General features: G+C 35.6%; 1 protein-coding gene across 1 annotated transcript in view; it reads right to left on the reverse strand.

Annotated features, from left to right (window-relative positions):
• Window positions 1–863: 863 nt before the first annotated feature.
• The window catches only part of LOC141922797 (cadherin-19-like), a 125362-nt gene continuing 114080 nt past the window's right edge, over window positions 864–12145 (reverse strand). Inside the window, exons 12-13 of the mRNA XM_074822732.1 lie at window positions 11739–11990; window positions 864–7210 (exon numbers count right to left, since the gene is read on the reverse strand). Coding sequence (XP_074678833.1) covers window positions 6720–7210; window positions 11739–11990 — 743 coding nt within the window. The 3' untranslated portion in view covers window positions 864–6719. The remainder of the gene's footprint in view (window positions 7211–11738; window positions 11991–12145) is intronic.

Raw genomic sequence — 12145 nt, forward strand, 5'->3', positions numbered from 1 at the left:
GACATCCCACCATGTTTCTGTAATAGCCACTACATCATAATTTTCCTGTTTCATCATGGCTTCAAGCTCCTCCTGTTTGTTACCCATGTTGTGTGCATTGGTATACATGCACTTCAGATGGGCTGGTGTTTTGCCCCCTTCCCCCTTCAAATCTAGTTTAAAGCTCTGTCAATGAGCCCAGCTAACTCCTGCCCCAAGATCCTCTTCCTCCTCTGGGACAGGTGCATCCCATCTAATGACAAAAGGTCTGGCGTCCTGTATACCAACCCATGACTGAAAAATCCAAAGCCCTGACTGTAGCACCAGTCTTGGAGCCACAAGTTCAACTGTTGAGTTCTCCTGTATTCTTCCTCATCCATCCCCGCAACTGAAGGGATGGAGGAGAACACAATTTGTGCCCCTGACCCCTTAATCAGTTTCCCCAAGGCCCTGAAATCTCTCTTCATTGCTTTAAGACTTCTCCTGGTAATGTTGTTGCTACCTACCTGAAAAACCAGGAGAGGGTAGTAGTCCTTGGGTCTCACTAGAGTGGGGAGTTTTGCCGTGAGGTCCTTGACCCGGGCCCCAGGGAGGCAGCAGACTTACTTTATTATTCACTAAGAAAGAACAAGCAGATCTGCAAAAAATTAACTGTAGTCCAGAGAGCTGAATATTTTGGGATCTACAGCTAGTTTCCAGCTTAGGAGCTGACCAGTTATGTGAAGCATTTGACCTCCCTTGGCCTTGATTTCATTTCTCTTTCTCTGCATTTCCTGAAATCTGTGATTGCAAAATAGCTATCTATACAAGGAGATGACCTGGCAATCTTTAGCTGTTAGTAGAATGCTATCAAGCAATAATAATCATTCACAACTGACAGGAACTACTGTCAAAGAAAAATATTTATTAGGTTTTTAAAAATAAACCCACATGTACATGAAGGTAAGAAGACAAAGCGGAATCCTTATACCCCTGTCAGTTTGGGGAAAGCAGATGAAGCTTTGGGGGTGATTCAACAGTGGGTTAGAGTTCTCAGTGACACAAAGGAGAAGTATTAGCAGGAGTTCTTTGTTGTGGAAGGTCTACCATGTCTAAGTCAGTCACCTAAGGAAAGATGTCTCTTTCATTTTGCTGTCCTGGATAGCGTCCAGCCTGCCCTGAACTTCTGGGAAGTCTGCGGGAGTGGCAACAAAGATGGCAAGGAAGTAGAATAATTTACACCAGTTTTTACAGACTCGCAGAATCATCTAGGTGGGAAAAGACCTTGAAGATCATCTAGTCCAACCATTAACCTAACACTGACCATTCTCAGCTACACCATATCCCTAAGTGCTATATCAACCCATTGTTAGGTTGGGTGAGATGAACTGCAGTGAGTGCAAATGCTTTTAGATGCTAACTAGTATGTTTTTATATTTAGTGATGGCAAAAGCAGGGTAAGATATTTGTGAGAATAAGATGTTTTGACAAGAACCTGCATAAAATATTACTAAAGCCACCGTAATCTTTAAGAATTCCCATGAAATATTTGTAAAGTCATTGTAATGATATTTTTAATTCATAAATAATGTAAGTAAATTGACATTTGCAACAAATGAAATTAGGTTTACCGAATATATAATGAAATGTGTGCATATTGAATCAGGCTGTTGAAATTATAAAAGCATAAGGATAACTTCGTTTATCACCTCTTTTACATCTGTTAGACACCTTGTCTGGCCTAGCCAAAGAGTTTATACATATGGAATAAACAACAAATTAGTAACAAGATTTTGTCCTATGAAAATGCTTTAGCAATAATTAATATTGGAACTACCTTTGGATTACAGTTTAAATGAATGTGTGACCTTCAGAAACAATATTAGCGTGGCTGGTCAGAGTCTGACAAAAGAGAATGAGCTGTCAAGTAATTAAACAGGTAATCTAATCTCAATCTAATTTCATGATCAATGTTTTCTTTTGTCTATTGTATTGTCTAGTACAGCTTTGGTTCATATTTGATTTTTTTGACTTTTCTGAGCTGAATCTTGTTGGCAGTTCATAGTTATTTTTGCAGCTAGAATATCCTTGTCCTGTTTAATCAGTCTACTGGAGAAGTGTCCAGTAGTAGATTTTTTTTAAAAGAACTATTTCCAGAGTTGACAATGTTTATTTTTGCCATTACCTTTTATCCATTTTCTATTCTCCAGTCTTCAAGGCCATCCAGTTCTTGCTTATATCTCAGGAATCCTCATTATTAATAATGGGGGATATTTTTGACACTTCCACGTTCAACATACAAAATCAGTACATTAAAAATTCTTGTTCCTGCTCCTAAACTACTAAAACAGTTATCCAAGATGCCCTTTGTAAAGTGTCTTTTCAGAGAAATTTGTGATGACAGAGATTAATTTACTCGTAACAATGTCAGTAACAATGCATCATATATCTGTGGGTAGGTTTGCATCCTTTTAAGATTTAATCCAGTAACTTCTGTTGCATCTTTTTGTCAGATATATGTATGCAGATGTTACTGTTTCTCTGTAAACCAATCCCATTTGAACCTCCATATGTGGAGTATTGTTTAAACCATAAACTTTAATATTATTAAAATGTTGCCTAAATCACAAAATATTTTGGAAATTAAAAGCCATTTATATCCTGCTCTGGTTTCTGCTATTGGATAGTTTTGTGAAGTAGTGATGGTTTCTAGTTGTTCTTATTAATATTTGCTCTTAGTTCCATATATCTAACTGCCTTTCTGGCAGATATCCTCTTCAGTCTTAAACATATTTCTGACTATTGCTGTTATCTATTTGTGTGGGTAAAGTGTTCCATACTGATCCAAGCAGTCTCTCTGTATTATCCTTTCGTGCATTATAGATAAATTTACTGTTCCTTGGACTCTGTGTATGAGACGTAAGGTTGATATAGACCCATATATGAAGAACTCTTTTTTCCTGAATAAATATTACTGTTGTAATATGTGTCAACTTTTGTTATAAACATCAATCCACTTTATTTTTCTTTAAAAAATATAGGTTTACCAATTTTCTGGTAGAGAAATCTTACAGACTTTACTAATAGCTACTTATTGTTTTCATATAACTTCTATTCTATTTGTTCATATTCTGGATCAAGGGTAAAATGTATTCTTTGCCAGAATGTAAAATCACATAATCTCCTTCAACTTTTACTCCTCAGAGAGTATATATTAGATCTGACTTTAAAGCATAAAATGCACACTCTTTTTTCAAAAATATTTTACTCTCATCTGACAGGGTTACCCCATACAGTTAAGAATGAGTGTTAAACCAACCCCATTTCCAATGCAAATTTTGAAAGCAAAGCTAGGAGTGTAATGACAGTATGTGTGAGAAAATGTGATAGGAAAATTATGTGAATTAAAGACTAAGATTTTCCTCAGCAGCAAGCAAGATTGCTTCTAAATGTTATGATAATAAAATACCTACATTGTGATATACAAAATGAAAATCAAATGAAAACATTTCATTTTGGGTGAATCCATAAACAAAATACACTTTTCCAGTCACAACAATGACTCTGAAGCTGCAATGTGCTATCAAGTGATTTTGCTCTTTTGGTTTTTAATTTAAAACATCTGAATGTTAAGCATTTATTAATGTATGCATAGTCTTAATTTCCTTGGCTTTTAAACAATAAAAGCAATAACACAACACTCTGAGTCCTGATGAACAAGGACTGAAACAGGAAGCCAATCTTTTGTCAGGTATTTCACCACTTCTTAACCTGTCTCATTGCCATGTTACAGAAAAAGAAATCTACAGGAACATCTTTTCAGAGCATTCATACAGAAATGGAGTGTGTATGATCATTCTTCCTTTGACCAGTCAGTAAGTCTTCCTTATATTCTTTTAGGCAGGTGATGAACAGCTGAATATATATTTACCATCTGGTACCATACTTGCATTCTTCACTTCAGCCAATAGCATAGCTAATTCTAGCTACTAACAAATTTTAAAAGATAAAGGTAACAGAGGTTTCTCTTGGGAAAACCATTCCACAGTTTAATAGATCTCATTATCGGGAACTCTGGTTTATCCTTTATTAATATCATATTATTAATTATCGCAATATCTCTTATATGTTTAATTTCAGCTTCCTCAGAATGTTTACGTACTTCAAATAAACAGACACTTCTACAAAACCTTTTTGCAGGTCAGCTAAATTAAGTACAGTATATTAAAAGAAGTGTGAAGTTACTAGGTCAGTTCAATGATTCCTTTCTCACATGTGGAAATAAATTGACAGGTTTGACTTAGATTGAATACCAGAAACCTAATAAGATGTGGCCCAGTAACAGCTAGGAATAACATCTTACTTTGGAGCAAAACACTCCCTTTCTCTGCTGAGCAAACACAGTTTTATGCCTTTTCAGCTAAAGATCATTTAAGACCCACTGTAGGCCATTATTCTCTTTCATATAGAAGTTACTGACAATGGCATACACTGGTTACAAAAATTACGTGACAGTGGTATGCACTGGTTACAAAAATTATTTACTGTTAAAGTTCCTTACAGTAAAAAGAGAAAGTTATAAGTGCAAATATGGTTGAATGTTCAAGGCTATTTTTCCCACATAAATGGACAAAATCTCTGGATTGAGAGAGGATCAGACACTGTTATCCTTTTTGTACTAAATACAGCCTGAAAGCATGAGTAATTCTATTAATGCCGCTGGGACCATCTGTGGAATAAGGATCTGTTTAGGGTATAACCTGTGTAAATCTATAGACCTAATCCTAAAGATGTATTTTTCACCATCATCAACAACCAGTGCATGAATAGTTGTTCTTTCTTTCTCTATTCCTTTCCATGGAGCAAATTACTAATATGTACAAGTTTATCTCAAATAAATGTTATTTTGTCACATCTATTTGGGAGCCATTGAACACAAATATTAGAGTCATTAATACAATGTTTTTCCTTGTACATCTTTTAAAGCTGTTTTGTAGCTGCATACTGGCATCCTAGCATGAGACTGGCAAGAAACAGGTTTTACTTATGAAGCAGATGCTGTTTCATCTGCACCTGCTCGGATGACCCCTCCCTGTATTTTTCCAGCTATGAATATCATGAATAATGTTTCTGCCCTTACCAGACCTCACATTGGAAATCTCTCCTGGTTTTCAAACTCCTCCACATATTTTATTTTTAGCTGACAGGAATTTAAACTCTGCACTGGCACCTTTCCACTAAGCCTACATGCCTTGGTTTCCTTCAGTGAATAACGATTGTAGCAAACATTGCAAAGCTTATATGTTACATGCTCTTTTTTTGTTTGTTCAGTTTTTTTGGTTTGGTTTGGTTTGGGTTTTTTTTGCATAAATTTTGCCTGGCTCTCTGTAATTTAGTAGGGTTTACTTAAAATCTTAAAAAAAAAAAAAGGGTAAAAAAAAAAAAATATTGCATATTCTTTACCCCGATGCTGGCTTTTAGCTCTGGAAATGTATCAATTAATTACATGATATAATTTCTGTAAAATAAGTACCTGTTGAAAGTGAGGTGAATAAAAACCAGGCAGGTTGCTTTTTTGCAGACAGACCATTTTGAACATATTTGATGACCCTCGGATCCAAAATTGCTGCTGGGTAGTGGTGTAAGTAAGATTAAAGAATTATTCTGAGACAGCTTTATATTCATTATGGAATGTTTGGCAAAAAACCAATGAGAAATTAATTTTGAAGTCTGACTTGAGTGTCGCAGTATGATTCAGAATCATTTTCAGAAGTGGATTAACATTAAAGCATTTTATTATCTTATTATCGAATGTTATACATAAAGTTTTATAACCATCAGCTTAGAATTTTAAAGATTCTTAATATTGTTATAATAAAACTGACTACTGCAGATAATTTTATATTCCATAATAAAAAAATAAATCTGTGCTGGTAAATCAGTCATCCTTTAAACTCTTAATAAAAGGAAAAATGTCTGTATTTGGATAGTATTTTGTTCTAAGTACTGTAATATATAATGTGGTCGATCGCAGTATTTACGTTGAATATTGATTCTAACTTGAACTGATTTTTTTTTCCTATCTTATTTGCTAAATTAAGTATTGGTTTATACATTTTCCAATAGCTCCATTAAAACCTAAAATGGCAGCAAATACTTGCTGATACTGTAATAGGTCTTTATTTTTACACTGATAGGAAAAGACATTTGTTTTAGATTTATCATCCTAAGAACAATAAATAGATGATTCTGTGAGTGCTTCTGACAATTGAATTAGAATATCTAGGGTCTACTTTTTCATACAAGTATATTTATATAATAAAGCATTATACAAATATGTTTAACTTTGGTTAATGAATATATTCAACTGCAACAGAAAAAGTCTGTCTTAACTTTGGAAACAGTTTATGGATGACAGAATATTTACTATATCTATTTATGGCTTCTACTCCTCCTTTTGTACTTGCAGAACACAGGTTTTCAGTATCCAGAAGGGGGCCTAGATATCCAAAGCAACACAGTTTGCATTCAGGCACCTAAGCCTAAGTAGCCATGAGATTTTCAAACGTGAGTCTCCATCTACTCACTCCATGACACACCTGGTGTGTTTTTTCAAAAGATCTCCACATCCAAGACTTTCCAGAAAAAAAAAAAAAAAGGCTTTTATTTTTCATGCTTAAATGTGGGATGATCTTTTAAAAATCCACAGTTGTTTTGGGCTGCTGAGATTTAAGAAAGTAAAACAACAAACCAAAAAGTAACTAATCCCCCCCACTTCTATGGGAAGTGTACATGCCTGCAAGCTGTTTAAATTGAGGTCCCCAGTCTGTAAGGTAGTCATAACTCTGATCAGTGTCTGACATGTTTGAACCTAAAGAGCTGAGGGATCCTGCCAAAGAGCCAGTCCCCTCAAATGCATAGGTCTGAAGTGAGTCATATGGAGGAGCACTAGGATCTGTATTCGCTTCTTCAAGCTTTTCTGAAATGAATTGCCTGAAGATTGCGCTGTCAGGACCAACCTGCAGAGACTGTCTGTAGAGGCTGTGGATTTCTGTGGTGACCTTCTTCCGAGGTTTGTGCGTTCTCATGACAGTGTGGGTTCTCAGAGCTGAAATATCAAAGGCTTCTGTGTCCTCCTCACCACCTCCTTCATCATCATACCTGACAATGTTCTCTCTGAATTCTTCTGTTTTCTCTGAGAAGGAAGACTTCTTCCTCTGCTGCCTTATGGCTACAATTGCCAAAAAGAACACTGAAAAGAAAGGAGAGGAGAGGAGAGGAGAGGAGAGGAGAGGAGAGGAGAGGAGAGGAGAGGAGAGGAGAGGAGAGGAGAGGAGAGGAGAGGAGAGGAGAGGAGAGGAGAGGAGAGGAGAGGAGAGGAGAGGAGAGGAGAGGAGAGGAGAGGAGAGGAGAGGAGAGGAGAGGAGAGGAGAGGAGAGGAGAGGAGAGGGAGAGAAAAGGGAGAGAAAGAAAAGGGAGAGAAAGAAAAGGGAGAGAAAGGAAGAGAAAAGAAAGGAGAGAAAAGGGAGAGAAAAGGGAGAGAAAAGGGAGAGAAAAGGGAGAGAAAAGGGAGAGAAAAGGGAGAGAAAAGGGAGAGAAAAGGGAGAGAAAAGGGAGAGAAAAGAAAAGAAAAGAAAAGAAAAGAAAAGAAAAGAAAAGAAAAGAAAAGAAAAGAAAAGAAAAGAAAAGAAAAGAAAAGAAAAGAAAAGAAAAGAAAAGAAAAGAAAAGAAAAGAAAAGAAAAGAAAAGAAAAGAAAAGAAAAGAAAAGAAAAGAAAAGAAAAGAAAAGAAAAGAAAAGAAAAGGAAAACCAGAGACATTGAGTGTGCTTGGAAAGACTTAAAAAAATGGTAACATTTCTTAATATCAATGCTATTGCAAAGTGAAGCTATCTTAACAAATTTATAGAGCTGTAATTTTAATGGATTTTACGGTTTTGAGATGAGCATAGTATGTGGTGGGAAATGGTTACAAAGGGACTTATAAAATAGGTGAATGAAATGGAGCAGTTCTTTTGGTAGATGGGAGTTTGAAACTGATGGAAGCACAGGTTATGCTTTTTGAAACTGCTTTGGTTTATCACATAATATATCAATTTCACATTCAGAATTTAAATTCTTAATCTCTCTCTCTCTCTCTTGGATCAAAGCCCCAGGAAAATCAAATGAAAAGTGAGGCAATGAGCAAGATATCCTCCTCAGATGGTTGAATCATTCATTTCCATAGACTATGCAGGGTGTGGTCCAATTATTTCTGTTATGCTGGTTTGGAAATTTGAAGACTATCACTAAATTTTGCGTGATGTTGTAGCAGTACTTAGTGTGAAGACCTATGAATCAAAGTACCTTGTTTCTTTCATATATGAAAGCTTTTTTAAATTTTATTTTAAAGCATTATTTTTTAATCCTACCCCATCTCATTTTTAGATGAATGATCCCTTTGAAATAGTCTATGACTTTCACAGAGGTTAATGATTTCAGTTTTTAACTAAATCTTACTGCAGTTCTATTTAATAAGTAAGTAGTTTGTAGACTGTAATTTTTTACTCAGGATATAACATGATACAGCTATCAACAATGACAGGATTCTACCTCACTTAGGGATATGAGGGACCTGAAGTAGCTCTATATTTCTACATATTTACTGTATACTATTTCATTTGACTGGGAGATACCATAATTTCTACAATGTTATATATTTACAGAACCCAGATAGTTTCAATTCTCCAAACCCTCTGCATGGTGAACTCTTCTAATGGTGCACATGATGATACAGGAAAATGTAAAAAAATGAAACCAGGTTTCAGATGTAAATGGCAAACATATTATGTATAGAACCTCCTATTATTTCATTTTAAATAATCACAAAAGTCTGTAAAGACTGTAATAGATTAGGTTTTTATTTTCTTTCTGATTAATATATGTATCTATATCCCTGCTTTGTCTTTTGTGATATGCACAGGCCCAGTAGACACAAGGGTTTATTCCATCTGGAGAGAGAACCTCTCTGCAAGCAACCAAGAAGCCTTTGGAGGAAAATTCCACTGATGACCTAGATACTACAGTGATGCAGTTTGTATTATCCTCAGTCCCTTAAGTGCATAACACAAAGCGACCAGGTTCAGATATCCTGCAATAATCAAAGAAACTTGAAATGCACACTGGCCTGCCTGTAAGCTCGCACTGACTGCAAGGTCTAAGGCAGGGAGGGACTTCAGTCAGGGGGGCTGCTTTCCAGTGACGCTACTGAAGATTGTCTAGGACAAGGAAAGCTCAGATTTAAATAAGATGACTCTGGAAGTGGAGCAAGTTTAGAAACCACAAATTCAATCATATGTTCCTGTTTCCTCTGTTGGAAATCAGGATATGCATGTAGGGGCACTAGTGCATTCCTGGACTTTGCTATGGAGTCAAGAAACAGCTAGTGTCTGGCCAAAAGTATTTATATATATATTTATGAATTTATGTATTTTTATAATTTATAAATATTTATGAGGTACCTTTCTATTGTCTTCATCCTTACCTTATCTATTCCCTGTGTTTGTAGGGATAAATAAAAACATATGTGTTTTTTTGTAGGCCATTCTGCTCTGTAGTTTCCTACATGTCACCTAATCTTGAGAGTTCAAAGTCATATGAAGGTGCTGACTCATAATTAACATGCATGGGTGCTGCTTCTGGGCAACTCATTTAACTGTGGGACTAAATTATGGGGTTCCGTTTTAGGAGAAATTTCAATGATTTCTCACCAAGAGCTTCTGTGAGGATGATAAAGGTACAACAGGAAATAATTAGAGCCAGTTTCTATTCCTTATGCTAAGGAAAATAAGCCATAACCTTGTGGGCAGAATGCAGAATATGGGGTGATTTTTAACTTATTAAATTTCTTTTTTCACTGGTGTAAACTCAAAATAATTTCATTAGCTTTATTGGACTTGTCTTTCTTATTTTCTGTTGTTACTATGGCAGATCAAAATACAGCATCAGAATAGAGCTTCAAGCCTTCATTTTCAAGCTTCAGCTTTCTTATAGATAATGATGATATGCTTAGTATTATATGCTGTTATTTATACACTAGTAGGGTTCATATTGTATAATGAGGGTAGAAGAAAGAATGTTCTTTACCTAGATAGCCTTCATATGGGAAAAAAAAAAAAAAAAAAAAGCAATGGTTTTACTTAAAATTGTGTATATTTCTTTCAATAATATAAGAGTTTAAAAATATTACTATTGTATTTGCTCTCATTAACAAAGACATGGAGAGAATAATTTTCACTGAAAGTTTTTGTTTCTTAAGGCAGTGTAATTTCTGTTATTGCTTCTTTCTTTCTGGACATTATACTTGTGTAGCTAGATATTATGCTGTAGTCTTCTTGTTTTGATTCTGATTATATTTCTCCTTTTTTGTTTTAGAATTTTATTGAAAAACAATGTATTCTAGGTTTGCACAATTTATTATTATGATTTCATATCACACTGCCTAGTAAAATCCTGATTCTATTTTCATTTTCTTACTTTAGAGTTGTTTGCTTGTAGTTTCATTAGTGGAAAAATGTTTTTACTAACGTAATCCATCAATTTTTTAATGGTATTTTTGAATATGGCATTTTTTGAAACATATTGCTATATGGCATAATATGGATATGCCATTTTATTACATAGGCAATGGGGATTTGGAAGTCTTTTATTGTTGCTTTATTGACATCAGCTTGAATTTGGCCTTGAGGCCCATGACCACCAAGCTCTAAGATCAGTTATTTTTCCTTGGAAAACAAACTTACCCATCTCTATCACTTCTCTTTCTTTCCTGGCCTCAGTAGCTACCATTCCTTAGCCTCACTAACTCAGACAGGTACAGAGTTTCAGGATGGATATTTAATGATTAGTTCAGTGTGCCTGCTGTTATAATGTGTCAGTGTCACCAAATCACTCATTGAACCCTGCAGGAATATTCTTTTTCTGAAAAAAAGGCAAATGCACTGTAGCAGCGATAACTGCATGCTTCACCAGGTAAAGAAGCTGTTTTCCTGACTGTTGTCACTCCAACTTATCTTGCAGCAGCCATAACCCCATGCAGTGCAGGAGTAGCCAGCCTTGGGCAGTTGGTCTGGTTCTGAATGCCATTTGCGAGCTGTGCATGACCCTTTGCAGAGGTACAAGCACAACTCCTGGGCATTCAAAATGCTCTCAAACTCACTTTTCACATCCACAAGCTCCTAAATGTAATGGAGGTTAATTTGGTATCTCCTGAGATTAAAAAGATGTCCAACCTTTGGAGAAAAGGCTGTCTGGAGATGCAATTTTTTTTAGTTGACAGAGAAACTCCCTGTTTGTTTCTGGAGTTGCTTTCTGAGCATATCAGATTCTCTTTTTCTTTTATTATTTTTTATTGATCTCTAGCTCTACATTTGGCATACCTAAGGCAGAATGAGTAGGGTGCTGCTCTTTTTGTTATATTCTTATACTAGTCAATTTTCTTGTGTAATGTTGTCTTTAGCTTTACCTGGGCCCAATACAGACTTTCGACTCCCAAACTTTTATTATTGGCAGTGATGGAGGAGTAAGCAGGACTGTGACTCAACTTTTAGGACATGATGTTAGAATTCAGATTTTACTGAAAACCGGGAGGGAGGGGGAAAATATAGTTAAGAAAACAGAAAAGAAACTAAATGTTTGCCTTATTGCAATTTTTCTCAATAGCAGAGTACTTCCCGTCAAGGGAACATCTTTGTCATTTAACCAAGACCCTGTAAAAGGAAACAAAGTCATTTCTCATACTTACCTAGGAGTATTAGTATGCAAGCCAAAATGGCAACTAAAGCTTCTGTGCTGAGACCCATGGAATACATGAAAGCTCCGTATCGACAGTAGAAGGTGTTAACTTTGGTGTCACAGTCGCAGACAGTGATGGTGAGAGTATTTGTGCTCGTCAGCGGTGGGATTCCATTATCCAGAATTAATATTGGCAAGTAGAAAGAAAACTGCTCTTGCCTTCTGAAACCACTTTTTGCTGTGAAAATTCCAGCTGTGTTATCTAAAAGATAAATTATTATGCATGATATGCATTTATTACTTTTAACAACAACAATAAAACTCCAGTGGAATCTGACCTATTTGAAAACAATAGTACTGTGCAAAGCTACATATTAAGAAAGTTAAAAAAGTAAAATCAGGCACTGACATGTGGTG

The sequence above is a fragment of the Strix aluco genome, chromosome 1, assembly GCF_031877795.1.
Source record: "Strix aluco isolate bStrAlu1 chromosome 1, bStrAlu1.hap1, whole genome shotgun sequence".
NCBI classification, from domain to species: Eukaryota; Metazoa; Chordata; class Aves; order Strigiformes; family Strigidae; genus Strix; species Strix aluco.